Raw genomic sequence first — 18,704 nt, forward strand, 5'->3', positions numbered from 1 at the left:
CGGCCGGGCGGAAGGAGAGGACCAGGATTGGCTGTGCGTGGATGAACAGAGCTGCCTGGCCAGGCCGGCTGACAAGGGCAAGTTCACTAGGAGGGAGGCTGTTCAGGTTTCACTTTGCAGGGGCTGTAGGAAGAAGTGGGATGGGGGGAGGGAACTTCCGAGTGGCCTGGACACTGTGCCAACCTACTTGTTCCCTCCCACGTTCCTTTCCCCACCCTGGACCAAGGGATTTCTTGGTACTGCTGCCCCACCTTATAGGGAAGCATTTATTGTGGCCCAAGGAGACAAGAGTTTAGTTACTAATTTCTGCCAGGAACAGAGTCCACCTCTGGGAGGCAGTAGGGAAGAGGGCAATTCTGCCCTCAAATGTCCTGGTTACTTGGTTCGGTTTCAGGTGGCTGATGACCCTTGGCACTCTGTCGGCATTCGGGCAGCAGCGTAGGCGGGTAAAGGATGGGGTAAGTGCCGCTGGGGAGCCCTTTACACCCAATTCCCCTTGACTCTTGTTGGTGGAAGGCTATGAAAGCCCTTCCTGAACGCCACGGAGCCTGGCATGCCAGTGAGCCCTCTGTGGGCACCTGTCCAGGAAGAGGCACCTGCCTGGGGCCGGGGCTGGGTGTGAGACCAGTCGCCTGGCTGTACAGCTGTAGGGAGCCTTAGACGTTATCTACACTCGCTCTCGTTTTACGGGCGCAGAAACTGAGTCCCAGAGAGGTGAAATGGCTCGTCTAGGCTATACAGCCATAAAATTTGCTGAAACAGGACTATACTCTCCTGGCTCCCACTTCAGAGCACTTTCCAGAATTTTTGAACCTTGGGCATGTTAAGTTCTGAGACTGAGATGTTCATCCTTGTGAAATCGGAATACCGAATACCCACTCTGCATTTGGATTGTATGAATTATTAGAGAGCAGGCACAGTGTATCGAGTACCTTGCTTATGCCTGGCACCTCCCGGAGTTGTGGTCAGCCGCTGTGTTCGTTTTCCCTGTGGATGGAAATCGCCCTCCCTCACCACTGTGGGGTGTTTGTCCCACCCTCCACGCCTCCCGTCACCAGGCAGGTCTGTTGCAGTGACCTCTCCTCACCTGTTGGGGCCAGCACCTGGGGAGGCGCTCGCATTCTTGGCATTCCTCTTGCAGCGGGGCTGAAAGAGGCTCTGGTGCGGGTAGGGGAGGCACGTGGGTGGGTGGGGGGAATGGAAGCCAGAAGAAGGGCGGAGTTGGTCTCCCGACCACGGCCTCCCCTGTTTGGGAATGAGAAAGGCCTATCCCAGGCTTGCTCCACCGAGGAAGCCCAGGCCCAGATGTGGCCTCCAGGAACTTGCACATCCTTTATCTCGAACCCACGGCACATCTGCGAAGTTAGTGGGATTAACTGAACTTTCCTTGCCTGCGAAACGGGTATATTAACTGTACCCGCCTCATCGGATGGTTCGAAGACTGAAACGCTTGGCAGCGTGTCTGGCGTGGAGTAAACCTCAACGTTGGCTGCTATTACTGATCGTAGGTGAGGAAACCGAGGCGTGGGAGGCCGTGTGACACCACAGTTATAGCAGGTGGCGGGGCTGGTATGCGAACGCGGGTCAGGCTGACTCCCAAACCTAGGTCCCCCTGCACGATCTGCTGGGCTTGGGGGATGTGGGCACAGAGGCTGTGGCCCCTGGGGTGGAACGGGGTGCTCTAGGTTGAAGGGCACTGCTTGTCCTGGCTTGGGGGGCGTGCCCGGTGTGACCTTGGGGAGCAGCTGTTCTCAGAAACGAAGTCTGGTTGGGAGACCCAGGTGCCTGGAGTCGGAACGTGGGTCTGTGTTGACTGTAGCCAGGGGGTTGCCAGGTGACCCTTGGGAGGGTCCTGGTGCTTTAGCCTCGGCTTAGGCTGAGACTGACTCTGGCCAAGGTGAGGGTCAGGCCAGCCCCAGAATCCGTCACCGAATCCAAGAGGGGAGGGGAGATCAGCGCCGGGGGCTCTGTGGACCGCTGCTCTGTCCCTTCCCCGCCCCTTCCCCCAGTCTCCTCTGGCATTTGTTTCCTTTCCAAAGCTGGACTGGGGCTCTCAGACAGGGCAACAAAAGCAACTCTTCTCCAAGCCACTGCCACCTGTTGGGTTTTCACACATTGGGGGTGAGTGGGGGGAGGGAGCCATTGCCCTTTTCCCAGTGTCTGTGGTGTGCCCCCGCTGCCCCCCTAGGGCCTGGGATTCTCTTTGCTGCCCAATGTGACAGTGCTCAGGAGCCGGAGGGGGTGGGGGCCCGCAGCAGCTGGAGGGGGAATTGAGTGGGAAGGGGCCGGAGCTGGCAGCCGGGAGGGAGTTTGATGGATTACTCTGCAGGCCGAGAGGTTTCTCCCTAATCCCCCTTTGTGTCCCGGCCCGCAGCCCCCTCACTCTCTCTGACAAGCTGCTAAGCAGAAGGCTTCCAGTCCGAGGGAAGAAAAGGCGGCTCAGCAGGGCGAACTCTAAATCCGTGGCCTCCGGGCCCTGGGGGAGGCAGGAGCTAGGGAGCCAGTCTGGGCGGGGCGGGGCCCCCTTCCCACTGCTCTTATTCTTTCTTAGGAGTCCCTCCGTGGCCCTGCCGGGGCTGCAGTGTCCTCAGGTAGCCTCGGCTATTTGTGCAAAGCACTGTTGTGTTTTTCTGGGGTGGGACTGGGGAAAGCAGAGACCCTCACTGCTTTGGGAATAACGTGAGCCCAGAGAATGAAGGACCGAATGGGTCGGGAGGCACCGGAACCGCGTGTAGTCTAATGCCGTGTCCCCCTCCCCGGCAGCCCAGGCAGGAATCCTCACAGCGCCCCTAACAAAGGGGATCTGTGATGCGCATCTTCAGGCCTCTCAGGTGCAGGCTCTTTCTGGGGGTGTCCCCAAGGCTCCTTATGGAGCTGCCCAGAGAACGGAGCTCATTTTGGGAGTACATTGTGCCAGGTGTCATTAGGTAAGGCCCTGGGACTGGGGCAAGGGGCGGGGACGTGCAGTGGGGATGCCGGGCTGGTGAACCCCCAGACCTGAGACTCTCCGCTTCCCCCAACCTGGAGGACCCTGGAGAGCTCCGCTTGGAGCAGTGCGCTGGGGCTGGGGTCCCTCCTAGTCCGCAGTCCTGGCCTGAGACAGCACAGCCTGGCGGGGTGTGCAGGGGGGAGGTTGGCCTGGGGTGACCCTACCCCCTTTCTTAGCTGAGTCATTACTCCTCTCGGCTAGCCTCCCGCAGGCCGGGTTTCCCCTCTGTGGGGAGGGCTCCGGGCAGCTGTGAGGGGTAGAGGGGCTGCTTCCCGCTTCCCCAGGGGCAGGAGCGTGTGAGAAAGCAGAGGGTCTTTGTGAGTGTGCAGGGAGGACGCAGGGCTGCGGAGCTGTCGGGGTCAGGGTGGGGGCTGCGGCCGTTTGATGTGCTGGGTGGGGTGTGGGGACGCTGGCCTGCATAAAGAGGCCATAGAATTGCTGCCTGACACTGGCCCGGGGCGGGGGCTGCCCCCAGCCCGGCTCCCTCTGGCCTCTGTCAGCAGAGGGAGTCTGTTCCCCCAGCTCCACCTCAGCCGTGCAGGGTGGCAGGAGCCCCTTTGAAAGCCCTCAAAGGCCTCTTTATACGTCCCCCTCTGACCCTCCCTTCCCTCAGGGAGCTACCGGGGAGTGGGCTCGGGTCGCCTTTCCTCCACCTCCTCCACTCTGTCTTTTGAATTTTGGACAAAGTTCAGGCCAAGTTTGTTCCGTTGCTCAGTTTCGTTTCCCGTACTCCCCGCGCGGCGTGCAGTCCGCAGTGGGGGCATTCCAGTCCAGGAGGGGCGATCGGAGCCCCTCACCACCTCTGAGCCCTTAGGAGTTGCCACTTCTGCGGTTGGGCTTGGAATTTCCTTGGTGTATGGGGAGCAAGTGGTGGGAGGAGGACTTAAGTCTTTACCTTCTCTATATGCCCACCCCCTGCTTTCGGCCATTCGTTCATTGGGTAGACGTTTCCCAGGACCCTCGTCCTGCTGGGGCTGGTGCCGGAGGGTGTGATGGAGCCCATGGCCTGCCCTGGGGGGGTGCCACGTGTTGGGGTGCATGGGGCTCGTAGGTCTCCCGGTACCTGGAGCTGGGCAGAGAGAATCCAGGTGCACTGACCTTGCCTGGGGCCCTTGGTTGCTCTGGGTTTCGGGTTTGTTCCCCCAGGGATGAGGAAGGATGGCCTGGGGCGGAGCTCCGAGAAGGTTCCCAGAGGTCTTGGGTTTCCTCCAGCTTTCTTACTGTCCTGCCGTAGGCAACAACGGCAGCAGAGAGGAGGGGAGATGTTTGGAACTGAGCGGGACTTGTCCCAGAAGGCTGCCCGTTCCTTTCCATTCTGAGAGGTCGGCCCCTCCGTTTCCCGCCCGCTCCTCAGCAGGTGAGCACTCTCAGGATGACCTTCTGTTTGTCAGACAGACAGTGCTCCAGGAGCAGTGGGGCAGGAGGAGTTGAGTCGGAAGCATCTGCAAGACTAGATAAGAGGGTATAGGGGAGAATTAGACCCTGTCCCCTTGCCCATATCTCTGTTCCAGGAAGGCAGGGGAGTTTCCCCAGACGGAGCCCAGCGCTGATCTGTCACTTTCAGGCATCCCTGAGAAGTGTGCCCTGGGGCCGCTGACAGCAGTGGCGGCCAGGAAAGCGGCACTGAGGGACTTGAGTTCTCTGGCCTCCCTGGGCCTGGGCTTCTCTGTTAGTGTGCCAGGGAACAAGGCCCTAGAGGGGATGGCCTGTGGCTGGAGTTAGTGCTTGGGGTCCTCTGTAGTCCCCTCACCCTAAGCACCCTGGAGTGGGGGGACTGGGGCACTAGGAAGGGTGCAAGGATGAGAGAGGGGGCCTTTGTGGGGGTGTTCTTACGGGCTTGGGATTGCTCTAGCAATTCTGGGCTGGGAAGAGTAAAGTTTGGGGTGACAGGTGTGCCCTGAACCCCCAGGGCAGAGTAGAAATCAAAAGAGGGAGGAGAGGGCTGCTCAACCTAAGAACAGAGGATGCCTGGCCGGGCTTGGAACCTGCTCGATTCCTACCCAACTCCTTTCAGTGAATTCCTCACCTAGCCCAGACCCTAGTTACCAGGTAAAGAACCTCTGTGGTGGAGAGAGGCACCGCAGGGAGGGGGAGGCAGCTAGTGAGCTATCTGGGGGAGGGTGATTCCTTTTTTCACCAGCATCTCCTCCCCCCCTTTTTTTGTCTTTTTCCCTTGTGGGCTAAGAAGGATCCTGTTCATTTCTGGGAGGACTGGGGAACTAGATTCAGGGAAAGGGAAGGCAGATGGGGTGATTAATGGTTGCTAGAGAGCAGCAGTGTATTTTAAACAACAGGGAGCAGCCAGGGCTTGGAGAAGGGGGCAGGTTATGGGTGAGGCTGGGTCCGACAGAGTCTGTTTGCTCAGGGAGGACCTGGTCCCTTATACCCAGAGCAGGTGAGTGTCCAGGGCCCTCCCAGACCAAAGGCGGGGGGCGGAATGGGCTGGAAGCCTTTTGACCCAGAACCCCTCCCTCCAGCTGGATGGCACCACCCCTTGGTCTCCGTGCAGTCCCCTGCTTTCCCGTGGGTGCCATGGAAATGTAATGATGGGGAGGGGCTCAAGGTGAACCCCCAACAGCTCAGCTAAGACAGGTCCCCCTGCCTCCCTTTTGGGACCGTGTGGGTCAGTGTTTCACACTTCTGCTCAGGCCGCCCCATAGGAGGTCCCACACCCGTCTCAAAGTGTGGGGCTGTGCAGGACTTCGGGGAAGAGGCTGCCGGTTGCCCAGCCTTATCTCGAGTCCCTTCCTTCCTGATCTTCTAGCTGCGAAGGCCCAGAAGGCCGTTATGGGGTGGACAGCCCTTACTCAGGACTGGCGGCCATCTGATTTCTCAGCCACAGCTCAGAGAGCGCTGCAGCATTCTTTGTCACATGCAAGGCCCCTTGGGGCTTATGTTATTTGAAAAGATAAAAGAAATGGAAGCGCCTTTTATTATGAGGTGCTGTGAGTGGTGGGGGGTAAGTGGGGGCTTCGGGTGCTCTCAGATTGGAGACAGGTCCTCAGCCACTGTGGTCCTTGCACCGGAGTAGCAGCCCTTCAAAAGCATTTATGGGATGGAATTGGGGAGGAGAGGGAAGGCACTCCAAGCAGTAGTGCTGGCAAGTTCTGTCCCCTGCCTCTGCCTTGGGACGGACGACAGGTTAGGGGGCTCTTGCCTACTTAACCTCACCAAGGCTCAGCCTCTGGTTGTACCTCCTTTTGGTGACTGACTCTACTTTCCCTCTTTGGTAGTCACTTCTAAGCAAAGCAGGCTGCAGTGGGTACGTTGTCGGGAGGCAGGACCTGGAGGCCACCTGCTCGCAGAGCTGGGGGGTGCCGGGTGGGCACTCACCCCGTGGGACTAGAGCGCGGTGGCGCTCTCTGCACGGGAAGCCGGGCTGACAGGAAGGGGTGTGGGAACCTCTCTGCTGAGAACAGATCCATTTAGGGAGCAGAGAAAGGCTACCCAGGAAGTAAGTGGTGGGGCGCCCTGCCAGCCCGGGGGGCCACTGGCGTCATCATAGCTTCTGGCAGGTGATGTGGCTTCATGCCCCTGTGAGGCTGGGACTTCTCTGCTGAGAACAGCTCCACTGTCCTGTGACAGTTGGACAGTCACCTGCGGACTTTCTTCCCCGTGAACACTGAACTTGGGGGAAAAACTCAGAGGTTTTCAGGCCTAGGTTCATCCAGGGGAGCTCTCTCTAAGTGGTTTCAATGACAGGTTAAAACCCAGCCCAGCAAACCACAGCCTCTCCTCCCTTCCTCTCATCCCTGTCCTTGGGGGTGGGGGCTATGGTACGGCATGGCTCGTAGCCAGGCAGCGCGGAATAGGAAGTGGGACTCTTAACAAAGGGGAATTGAACAGCTCAGCTTTGGGAAGCGGAGGGAGAAAAGCAAACAAACCAGGCCTGGCAGAGGGTCTCCTGGGACACCTTGATAGCCAGGCCCGGGCAACCAGAAATTCAGCCTGTTTGGTTCTCTCCCGACCCCCATCCTAGCAGGCAAGGGCAGTTGCAAATGTTGCCAAGCACAGAATCACCAGCATCTGTTTGGCTTTAGAGTGTGCTGAGGTTTAAAAATCATATTTACCTTATTAATTATGTCAGCCTTAGGCTAATATTAACATGCATTTCCTGGCTGGGCAGCAGGGGGTGGCACCTAGGTGGCAGGGCCAATCACTGGCCTGTGAATGAACAGGATTCAGACGAATTAGAGCAAATCCTGGAGACCTGGCTCCCAGGACTTGACACTCTGTGTGCTTGTGATTGTTCCCACCCTTTAGGATCTGAGCAATGAGATGTGTCCCCACCGAGGTGCCCCACGGCAACAGGTGTTTAGCGTGGGCTGAGAAGCTGGACCTGCACCCGAGGCCTGGCAGAGATGGGCGCCGGGCTGAATCCTAGGCAGTCGGTGGCAGCGAGGAGGGGAGGCCTGGGCTCCTGGAGCAGAGCTGAGACGGAGCAGCTCTGGAGTGTGTGAACAGCCCGAGCCCTGCCTGCGGCCCATGATGATCCAGAGGCTGTGGGTGAGCCGCCTGCTGCGGCATCGGAAAGCCCAGCTCCTGCTGGTCAACCTGCTGACCTTCGGCCTGGAGGTGTGCCTGGCTGCAGGCATCACCTACGTGCCACCCCTGCTGCTGGAAGTGGGGGTGGAAGAGAAGTTCATGACCATGGTGCTGGGTGAGTCACTACGTCCTCCTTCCTTCCTGTGCCAGATATGTGCCGCCTGGGATGCAGGGCAGGAGTACCTCTGCCCAGGGAGCTGCCTGGAGGGAGAGCTGGTTGCCTGCTGTTCATGCGCTTGGCGGGGAGGCATTGCTGGGCGGAAGGCCGACCCTGGGCTGGGGGGTGCCCCAAGAGAAAGAAGACAGTACAGGGACATACTCTAGTCACCTCTGTATCCCTGTCCCTGCCTGATGCCTGGCTCATAGGAGACACTGGAGAAGTCGCTCCTAGCCTTTGTCTACTCCTAGCCCTTTTGTAATTAACGTCTATTACCTGATTTAATCCTTACAACCACACTTTGAGGCGATCCCTTTCACAGAGAAGAAAACAGAGGCTTATAAGAGGTAAGGTGAGCCTCAGCCAAGGCTGTACAGCTGCTGACGGGTAGAGCTGGGACTCGATCAGTGTCTCCCACCCAGCCAGCGCTAGCTTTGACCCCTAGGACAGGGGGCGGGCTCCTGCCTCTGCAGATGAATTCTGCAAAAGCCACAGAAGGCAGATAGTTACCATTGTGTGACACCCCCACCCCAGGAAGGAGGGGGCCCCGTAGGATTGCAGGCTCTGGAGTCAGACTCCTGTTGAAACTCTGCCTCTTACCCTGTGTAGCTCTGTGCCTTTGCATAGGTATCGTGCATCAGTGGCTCCATGCCTCAGTTTCCCCAATCTGAAAATAGGGCTGTTTGTAATACCTATGTCATAAGGAATAAATTCCATGACTCACTAGGAAGTCTTAGCACAGTGTCTTAGGGAGTTTGCCCTCAGTGCGGTATCATCCCCATCCTTCTCAAGCAGCTTGGCTCCCGCCCCTTGCCCCTTACCTGGCCCAGCCATTGACTCATACTACTTGCCCTCTTGCAGGCATCGGTCCCGTGCTGGGCCTGGTCTCCGTCCCACTCCTAGGCTCAGCCAGTGACCACTGGCGTGGGCGCTATGGCCGCCGGCGGCCCTTCATCTGGGCCCTGTCCCTGGGCATCCTGCTGAGCCTCTTTCTCATCCCGAGGGCCGGCTGGCTGGCAGGGCTGCTGTGCCCGGATCCCCGGCCCCTGGAGTTGGCACTGCTGATCCTGGGCGTGGGGCTGCTGGACTTCTGTGGCCAGGTGTGCTTCACTCCACTGGAGGCCCTGCTGTCCGACCTCTTCCGGGACCCGGACCACTGTCGCCAAGCCTACTCCGTCTACGCCTTCATGATCAGCCTCGGGGGCTGCCTGGGTTACCTCCTGCCCGCCATTGACTGGGACACCAGTGCCCTGGCCCCCTACCTGGGCACCCAGGAGGAGTGCCTCTTTGGCCTGCTCACTCTCATCTTCCTCACCTGTGTGGCAGCCACACTGCTAGTGACTGAGGAGGCGGCACTGGGTCCGGCTGAGCCGGCGGAAGGGCTGTCGGTCCCCTCTGTGCAGCCCCACTGCTGCCCGTGCCGGGCCCGCCTGGCCTTCTGGAACCTGGGCGCCCTGCTGCCCCGGCTGCACCAGCTCTGCTGCCGCATGCCTCGAACCCTCCGCCGGCTCTTCGTGGCTGAGCTGTGCAGCTGGATGGCGCTCATGACCTTCACGCTGTTTTACACAGATTTCGTGGGTGAGGGGCTGTACCGGGGTGTGCCCAGGGCTGAGCCAGGCACCGAGGCCCGGAGACACTATGACGAAGGTAAGGCCCCTGCAGCCGTGGAGGCTGTTGCGGGAGCTGCCCTCCTCCCAGGCTAGGGAGAGGCACACAGCCTGTGCCCGGGCGGTGGCCGTATCCCGGCCCCGACTTCCCCATCAGGAAGGGAAGATGGACGCGGCCTGCCCGCGCGGCTCTGCCTGCTGTTCCAGTGGGGCCTCTGGCTGCTCTGCGAGTTTAATCGGAGTCACTGCCCCAGTCTGACAGAAGGAAAGGCTGAGCTTATTCAGGGTCCAGAGGGAGTGGAGGAGCCAAGGCTGGCTTTCAGATCTTTCTGGCTCCAGCTTCAGTGTGCCCTCTGCTCCCCTGATGACTTTCTAAATCTCACCAGCGCCTTCCAGCTCAGGCATTCTGGAAGTGTCTTGAAGCCTATGCAGAACTATCTATTCCCTCTCGCCCTCCTGTCCCCAAAGCTGAGGCTCCCAGTAAACCCTTAGAACACGTTCCCCTGCCCTTAGCTGCGGGCTGTGGCTGTGCGCTCGGAGGGTCAGTGGAAGAGCCGAGACTCCTGTGCTGCAGGTCGGGTGGAGAGGGCGCTGGGGAGCAGGCATGGTCCGCAGCAGGTCTTGTGCAGCAGGCGCCTGTGGCCCTCACTTCTGAGCTCCCCCCAGACAGTTTTGTGCCTCTCCCTATCGTCTGACGCCTCCTTCCCCCTCCAGGCGTTCGGATGGGCAGCCTGGGGCTGTTCCTGCAGTGTGCCATCTCCCTGGTCTTCTCTCTGGTCATGGACCGGCTGGTGCAGCGATTCGGCACCCGGGCAGTCTATCTGGCTAGTGTGTTGGCTTTCCCCGTGGCTGCCGGCGCCACGTGCCTATCTCATAGTGTGGCCGTGGTGACAGCCTCAGCTGCCCTCACCGGGTTCACCTTCTCGGCCCTGCAGATCCTGCCCTACACGCTGGCCTCCCTCTACCACCGCGAGAAGCAGGTACGCAGTGGCTGGTGGGTGGAGCGGGAGTGTGGCTTGGGGGAGGCTGACTAGTCCAGGACTTGATGTCTGGCCAGAGGCACTGGAGGTTTTCTTTGATCGGAGAGGAAGCCCATCCTAGCCCCAGGACCAGAGATTTGGGCTGCGGAAGAATAGTGTAGATTAGATTCTTGGAATGACTTCCTGGGGTCGGGACCATGAAGCACTTGAGTGGATGATTGCAGGAAATGCAAAATCCTTCGGTGAGGATCTGGAAGAGCCACCTCACTGAAGCCCTCAGTCTGGGCTGGTTGTTCTACAGAGAGGCAGGGGGCTGGATCAGATGACCTGTGGGGCATCTAGCTTCGGATGGCGAGTGGGAACAGTCTGGGCTTAGAACACCCCTCCTTTTCTGGGGAGAGGCAGTGTGACTACCTTGTGCCCTGCCTTGGTCTCAGAGAGGGGGAAGTCTCCTTCCTGCCCCCTCTCTTTCTGGTTTATCTTCCTTTTCTGTCTAATTCTTTTTTCTTTTCCTGCATCCCTCCTTTGCTTCCGTCCCCTTCCCCCTGCCCCCACGGCAGATGTCTGACACTGACACCTGGTACCTGACACGGCTCACCTGGGCACTGTGTAAGTTGGGGGGCCTCCTTCCTGCTCTGCCCACACTAGCCAGCCCCTCCAAGGGCTCCCTTCTGTGGGAAGCCGCCTGACCCAGGCACTGTGGTCACCCTTATCCCCCTCCCCTGGCCTCACTGCAGCCTTGGGTGCAGAACTCTGCCCTAAGGGGCATGAAGCTGGGGTGTCCCAAGGCAGAAGGAGATGAGGCCTGCCCTCATGGAGCTTCCAGGCTGTAGGGGAGACTTGCTCCCGCCCCTGTAGCACATGAGTGGGGTAGTAGGTAAGTCCGTGGTCGGTTAGCTGCACAGGTGTCTGCAGGGGTGGGAGGTGTCGAGAAGGAGGGCCTAAGGTTTTGGCTGGGGGAGCCTGGTTCCTGAGAGCCGTGTTGGCTCACTGATAACCTTCATCAGCCGCTAATTTTCTGCTGCCCTGGGCTGGGAGAATGGGGACTGGTGTTAGAGGCCGGGCTTGAGCACATGCAGTTGTGCCAGGGAGCGTGTTCTGTACTGAGAAGCGTGTCTGTCCTCAGGGACCTCTTCAGGCTCCAGCCTCACTGGTCTTTCCTGGGGTGGCAGGCAGGGAGGGGAGCATCTGAGAGGCCCGTTCCTAGCAACAACTGATGGCGATGGGGCCCCGTACGCCGCCCGCCTTCTCCTTTGCCCACTTGTTGAGCTGCAGGATGAGCCGTGGGCTTCCCTGGTGTCAGGTTCGAGCTCTGCTGTGGCTCCCAGCTTGCGATTGCAGCCAACTCAAGAACTCTCCTCTGTTACACACTGCCTGGTGTGAGGGACAGTGTCAGATGGGACCTGGCCTTGTCCTTAAATAAGAGGCTCTGGGCCAGTGGGGCAGGGCAGGACTGGGGAGGGTTGACCAGACGCAGTCACTCTGATCTGTGGCAGACAGCTAGTGAGACAGAAATGAGAAGGGCTTGGACTTGGACGTTAGCACAGCTGGGGCTCAGGGAGGTGGGAACAGGGCCATTCCTCCTACATGGAGCCTGCGGATCCTCCCTGCCTAGAGGCTGGGGCCAGGGACCTCACAGCAGGGCAGCAGCTCCAGGTGGGGCATGGGACCCCCGGCGGGAAGAGCTGCTCTCTGCGAAGGCCAGGCGATGAGGACTTCCAGATGGTGAAGCGGGGGGCAGGCAGGCAGGAAGAGGGTTAGGAGAGCCTGGGTGGGGTTGGGCCAGCAGGGGCCTCACCTTTGGATTTCCTTCCTCTATTCTTGGACATCTCTCTTCCCACCTGTCTTCATTCTTCTGTGTCTTTTCCTTTACCTCGGGGCTCTGTTCTCTTCCTAACCTGCAGGGCTGAGCTGGCTGCTGCTTGCTTGTAAGAGAGGCTAGAGGAGACCTAGACTTCTAGCTTCACGTTTGTCCCCTCTCCGGCCGCTTACCCTTCTCCGTCTGCTCAGTTTTCTTACCTGCTGCCTGAATTTCATTAAGGCCCAGTGACTGGTTTCTTCCAGCCCCTGGGATGAAGGCGAGGGTCCGTTCTCATAGCTGGGGGATCCCTGTGCCTGGGTACACACCTGTCCTCCTCCCCTTTTCTTCACCCCTCCCCTGCAGGTATTCCTGCCTAAATACCGAGGGGACTCTGGAGGTGGTGGCAGTGAGGACAGCCTGACAGCCAGCTTCCTGCCAGGCCCTAAGACTGGAGCTCCCTTCCCCAACGGACACATGGGTGCTGGAGGCAGCGGCCTGCTCCCATCTCCACCTGCTCTCTGCGGGGCCTCCGCCTGCGATGTCTCCATGCGTGTGGTGGTGGGTGAGCCGACTGAGGCCAGGGTCGTTCCTGGCCGGGGCATCTGCCTGGACCTCGCCATCCTGGACAGTGCCTTCCTGCTGTCCCAGGTGGCCCCGTCCCTGTTCATGGGCTCCATCGTCCAGCTCAGCCAATCCGTCACTGCCTACATGGTGTCTGCTGCAGGCCTGGGTCTGGTCGCCATTTACTTTGCTACACAGGTAGTGTTCGACAAGAGCGACTTGGCCAAATACTCGGTGTAGACACACTGAGGGGAGGGCCTGCCTCCCTGGGTCCCCGCTCTCCGTCCGGTAGGGCTGCGGGGCTCCCTCCAGTGTGTGTTGCTGCCAAAGTGGTGCGGCTCTCTGCTGCCACCCTGTGGCGGCAAGGTGCGTAGCTGCACAGCTGGGGGACAGGGGTTTCCCTCTAGCCGGTCTCTAGGGCTGGCAGACTGGCAGCTTTCCAAATGGGTTTCAGTCTGGACCTCTACAGGGAGGCCAGAAGGGCAGGGCATTTGATTAGCTCCGTGCACTGGAATGTGGGACTCTGCAAGTGGATTACTTAGGTTCAGGGTCAACAGCGAGTATCCAGGTTGATGCCAGGATCTTGGTTCAGACATATCCAGAGAAGAAATTCTGGGAGCTGAATAAACTTGGCCACCTCCAAGCCCCCGATCTTGCAGGTTTCCCCAGTGTAGCTCTTGCATGGGAGTTTCTAGTACGAAGCTCTCCTCCACAGGATTTGAAAGTATGAAAGTTACTTGGCGGGGGAAGAGTCCTCAGGGACTGAGCCCCCTTTGTCCACAGCACTGCCTATGTGCGGATTCCCCCGCCCCCACCTTGTATCAGGACTTGGCTTGTTGGTCCCTGTGTTGCCATCATAGGGATGCAGGCATTTAAATGTTTAACTTATTTATTTAACAAAGTAGAAGGGAACCATTGCTAGTTTTCTATGTTGGTGTCTAGGAGTTGGGTAGGGCGGGATCTCCAACAACCAGGTCTTCTGACATAGCTGGTCATTGGGCCGAGCATTGCCAGAGTCCCCTTCTCCTGGGGTCTGGCCCCCAAAAATGCCTAACCCAGGACCTTGGAAATTCTACTCATCCCACCTGATATCCCAAATGCTATTACCCAAGGTTAAGGGTGTTGAGGGAAGGTGGAGGGTGGGGCTGCAGGTCTCACCAGCTTCGCTAACCTCCCACTCCTCACTCCCCCTACTCCTCTAGGACTGGGCTGATGAAGGCACGGCCCTTCGACCGAGCCCCCTGCCTTTCCCCACTGGCTCCACAACCCTCTGGGGCTATTGCAGGACCAGAAGCACAAAGTGTGGTTCCTCAAACCTTTGTCCATCTCAGCCCCCAGGGTATATCTGTGCTTGGGGAATCTCACACAGAAACTCAGGAGCACCCCCTGCCTGAGCTAAGGAGGTCTTATCTCTGGGGGGTTTAAGTGCCGTTTGCAATAATGTCGTCTTATTTATTTAGCGGAGTAAATATTTTATACTGTATGTGAGCAATCAGAGTATAATGTTTATGGTGATGAAATTAAAAGATTCTTATATGTTTAATTGGCAGGTGTTGTCTTTTCTGGGGTGAAGAACCAGATCTCTCTAAAATCATTCTCAACTCCCAGTTGATGGGGGCCTTTGGCTATTGGCAGCTTCAGTTCCCAGTGCCACCAGCAGATGGAGCCATAGACCCGCACTCTTTTTTTTTTTTTTTTTCTGAGACATAGTCTCATTCTGTTGTCTGGGCTAGAGTGCCATGGTGTCAGCCTAGCTCACAGCAACCTCAAACTCCTGTGCTCAAGTGATCCTCCTGCCTCAGCCTCCCGAGTAGCTAGGACTACAGGTATGCGCCACCATGCCCAGCTAATTTTTTCTATATATTTTTAGTTGTCCAGCTAATTTCTTTCTGTTTTTTTAGTAGAGATAGGGCCTCACTCTTGCTCAGGCTAGTCTCAAACTCCTGAGCTCAAACTATCCTCCCACTTCGGCCTCCCAGAGTGCTAGGATTACAGGTGTGAACCACCGCGCTTGGCCATTTTCTCAAATTTAAATCACATTCCTCACAGAAACACCAAGAAGTACAGAAAGCGGGGAGAGAAGCAGGAAGAAGGGAGACTCTGGAAAGGAGGCTGGAAGCTGCAAGTAGCTTCAAAAACATTTAGAGTCCTCTCCACGTGAGGTCTCAGACAAGTGCAGTCTAGCCCTTGCCCGTAAGGACCATCTGATTTACATGGAAAGGAAAAAGCACGTATGAACCAATGTGCATAGATGTATCAGGCAAGATATAAGGAGAAAATGCAGAACATGAACCACAGACACTAGCAGAGTTTAGAGGAGGGAAAAATATTTCTTGTGGGGAGAGGAGGAGGGAGCTGGCTCCCCAGACAGCCCTGTCTGTCCTCATCATGCTGGATCCTGCCCATCTCCCATTCTGACTTATGGTTTGATGGCAGAAATTAGAGAGAGTGGGGCTGGGGTGGGCTTAGGTGGACAGTACCCTATCCTATCCTTCATGTATTCATGTGTCTTCCTTTCTGGCTTGGGGAGTCCCTCCCTGCAGAACCAGATACAGTGAGATGGAGAGTAACCCCCAGGTAGCTTGGATCTCAGGTTACTTCTCGTGCTGCTGGGGAAAAAGCCCTTGGTTTCCGGGGTCAGATTTGATTACAGTAGCCTGGCAGTTTTGTCACCATTGGTGGAAGGGCTGTTTAGAGCTGGGACTTTCTGACATCCAACACTGTCACCAGATCTCCACGCATACTAGGAAGCAGCTTGGTATACCCTGGCAACAGAAGCACTTGGCCCCAGTCTGTCCCTTACTAGCATCTGACCTTCAACAGTTTACTCTACTGTGTGTACAGACGAGGGTGTTAATAGGTCATCTCTGCAGATGCAGCTGTAGAATTCCATGACTCCACAGTTCTGTGTCCCCTCTCCCCAATAGACTATTTAGCATTTTAAAGTCCGTAATTAATGTGTTCTCCCTTTCATGAAATATCTGTCTCTTACCTTCCTGTATGCTGGGGCCGTAGGCAAAGGAAAGACACTCACTGGCAGCTCAGGTGGGGCTGTGAGGAGGCAGACTGGGAGCAGCTGCCTGGCCACCGAGGGACCTGGATCCTGGAGAGGATCTAGACCCAGGGGACACTGCACAGGCTGGCCTTCTCAGTGATCTTATTCCAAGTGCTGTGTGAATAGCATGGAGGTGGCTGCTATAGACTGTGTCCACCCCACGCTGTGTTGAAACTCACACCCAGTGTGATGGCATTCGGAGGTGGGGCCTTTGGGAGGTGATTACGTCATGAGAGTGGAGCCCTCCTCAATGGGATTAGTGCCGTATAAAAGGACTCCGGGAGTTCCCTTGCTCCTCCTGTCATGTGAGAACACAGTGAGAAGACAGCCTCTGGGCCAGGAAGTGGGCTCTCATCAGACACCAAATCTGCCAGAGCCTTGATCGTGGACTTCCCAGCCTCCAGAACTGTAAGAAATAAATTTCTGATGTTTATGATCCACCCAGTCTACGGTATCTTGTTTTGGCAGCTCGAGCTAAGAGAGCAGTGCAGACACTTACCTTTCTTTCAGTGACAAAACAGGTCTGCTAAGATCATGTGACTCGCCCAAAGGTACACTGGTTCGCGGCTATTTTTCTACCATTCCCAATTTTAAAAGGTGGAGGAGAGGGGTGTATAGGGAGCCTCTGCATTATCTTTGCAGCTTTTATGTACATCTAATACCCTTCCAAAATAAAAAGATTAGTTTTTTTTTTAAGTGGAGAATTTTGACCCATCTCATCACCTTCTGATACACACCAACCAACCAATCAAGCACTACTGTTTACTGAATACCTGGTAGGTATAAGGCACCGTGGTATCTACAACTGTGGGGGCATATGAAGATGTGTAAAATGCAGTCCTTCCTCTCTGAGTTCTCAGTTCTCTCCATAGGAAAATGAGACATACTCAAGTGAAAAGTTATTTCTAATAGTACAAGGCAGTTTGACAAGTGTGAAGAGTACACAGAAGTGCACAGTTGAGGCGAGTGGGGAGAAACAACCACTAAAGGATGTTTTTAAAATAGGGATAGAAATGATTTCCTTCTATTAAACAGGTTCAGAGTGTTTTTGACTAATCTTTCAAAAGACATAAGCACTTCAATGGATTGATAAAGTTGAAGAAAACACATTAAATAAATAAAATGATAGACTGATTAAAACAGATTGTCCTCCATAATGTGCCCTCATCTAATCTGCAAAGGCCTGAAGAGAACAAAAAGACTGATCCTTCTTTTAAGAGAGAATTCTTCCTGCCTGACTGCCTTTAAACTGGGACGTCGACTTTTTCCCGCCTTTGGACTCGAACTGAAACATTGGCTCTTTCTGGGTCTCGAGCTGCTGGCCTTTGGACTGGAACCCACCATAAGCTTTCCTGGGTCTCTAGCTTGCCAGCTCACGCTGCAGATCTTGCGGTTGTCAGCCTTCACGATTGCATGAGCCAGTTCTTTATAGTAAATCTCTTTACGTGTATAACACACACACACACATGTCCCATTGGTTCTGTTTCTCTAGAGAACCCTAACACAATGTGACAGTGCTGCGATGGGGACGTACATTGAGGGCCACTAGGTTTATTTACTAACATCAAATAAATCATTGACCTGTGGATTCCAGAGCTGGGGATCAAACCAGCCCCCTCAGTTTACAGATGAGGAAACCGAGGCCCAAGGTGGAAGGTTCTTCCCACTGTACAATCTGCCAGTGTCACCTGTTGGCTGATGTTTAGAATCCCCTTAATTGGAGACCATAATTAGAAATAAGACCTAAAATGCAAATATCCCTGGGAAAATAATGCACTGACAAGAATGCATATGAAAATATAAACAACTGGATGAAATGTTTCCTAAACAGAAAATTTTGATGGGGGAAGGCTGAGTAAAAAGATAAATGTAGTCCCTGCCCTCTTGGGGATCCCTGATCAGGGAGTTTCAGAGATGTGCAGAGGCAAACTGTGCACAGGTAGCGTAGCTGGGTTCTTGGAAGGGAAGGAAAGAGGGATTTGGGACATGGGAGACAGTACAGCGGGGGCAGGACAGGCCCACGGGCTTCCCTCCTCATTGCTCTGGTGAGAGCTGGCCCAGACCACCGTAGTCTATGTTGTGCTGGGAAGCTGAACCATACCCAACAGGCGGGATGAATGGCTGGAGATGGCCCAATCCTTAATTTCAGCGAGCTTGTAGAAAATTTCTGAAAATACAGACTTCTAGCAGTAGCACTGCCTCTTTTTCACAGTGACATTTTCATGCATGCCGCTGCTTCCTGGCTGCACCGGGATGTGTTGTGAGCAGAGTGGGCGGCAGGATGTTTAGAGCGGGGAGGCAACCAGCAGTCTATTTTCAAACATGATGTGTCATTTTTTTGCTTTTTGCTTATATAAAGTCTACGACCGAGTTTTCATTTAGGGTCAAGAGTTTGTAAGAGGCCGGCCGCGGTGGCTCACGCCTGTAGTCCTGGCTCTCTGGGAGGCCGAGGCGGGCGGATTTTGAGCTCAGGAGTTCGAAACCAGCCTGAGCAAGAGCGAGACCCCGTCTCTACTAGAAATAGAAAGAAATTAATCAGACAACTAAAAATATATAGAAAAAATTAGCCGGGCATGGTGGCACATGCCTGTAGTCCCAGCTACTTGGGAGGCTGAGGCAGGAGGATCGTGTGAGCCCAGGAGTCTGAGGTTGCTGTGAGCTAGGCTAATGCCACGGCACTCCAGCCTGGGCAACACAGTGAGACTCTGTCTCAAAAAAAAAAAAAAAAAAGAGTTTGTAAGAGAAAACCATGTTCTGCCCAATCTGGCCATTATTGTCATGTGTTTCCTAGTGAGAGCAAGGGCAACAGGCAAGATGGTAAAGGTACTTGAAACCCCATCACGGGAGGTGGGGATATGTCCAGCTTGGCAAAGAGACCCCTCCGGAGACTTGAGAGCCGTCTTCAGCTATTTAGAAGTGCTGTTCTGTGGAGGGAGGGATGGAGTTGTTCTGTGTTCTCCAGAGATTAGAATGGGGCTGGGGAGAGGTTACAGGAATACAGATTTTGGT

The 18,704-nt window shown here is 56.1% G+C and overlaps 1 protein-coding gene across 1 annotated transcript; it reads left to right on the forward strand.

Annotated features, from left to right (window-relative positions):
• The first annotated feature begins 7,477 nt into the window (after window positions 1-7,477).
• SLC45A3 (solute carrier family 45, member 3) lies at window positions 7,478-14,183 on the forward strand. The gene is made up of 4 exons (XM_012657870.1): window positions 7,478-7,649; window positions 8,553-9,338; window positions 10,013-10,278; window positions 12,443-14,183. The coding sequence occupies exons 1-4, from the start codon at window positions 7,478-7,480 to the stop codon at window positions 12,878-12,880; spliced, it is 1,662 nt and encodes a 553-aa protein (XP_012513324.1). The 3' UTR covers window positions 12,881-14,183.
• Window positions 14,184-18,704: the final 4,521 nt, after the last annotated feature.

Source organism: Propithecus coquereli, unplaced genomic scaffold (genome assembly GCF_000956105.1).
Source record: "Propithecus coquereli isolate 6110/MARCELLA unplaced genomic scaffold, Pcoq_1.0 Scaffold563, whole genome shotgun sequence".
Taxonomy (NCBI): Eukaryota; Metazoa; Chordata; class Mammalia; order Primates; family Indriidae; genus Propithecus; species Propithecus coquereli.

What these genes read in the sequence shown, in the direction of transcription:
- SLC45A3 (XM_012657870.1), top strand. Translation starts at nt 7,478, where the DNA reads ATGATCCAGAGGCTGTGGGTGAGCCGCCTGCTGCGGCATCGGAAAGCC. An exon ending in GTTCATGACCATGGTGCTGG is followed by an intron (nt 7,650 to 8,552) that starts GTGAGTCACTAC and finishes GCCCTCTTGCAG; the next exon opens with GCATCGGTCCCGTGCTGGGC. An exon ending in CCGGAGACACTATGACGAAG is followed by an intron (nt 9,339 to 10,012) that starts GTAAGGCCCCTG and finishes TTCCCCCTCCAG; the next exon opens with GCGTTCGGATGGGCAGCCTG.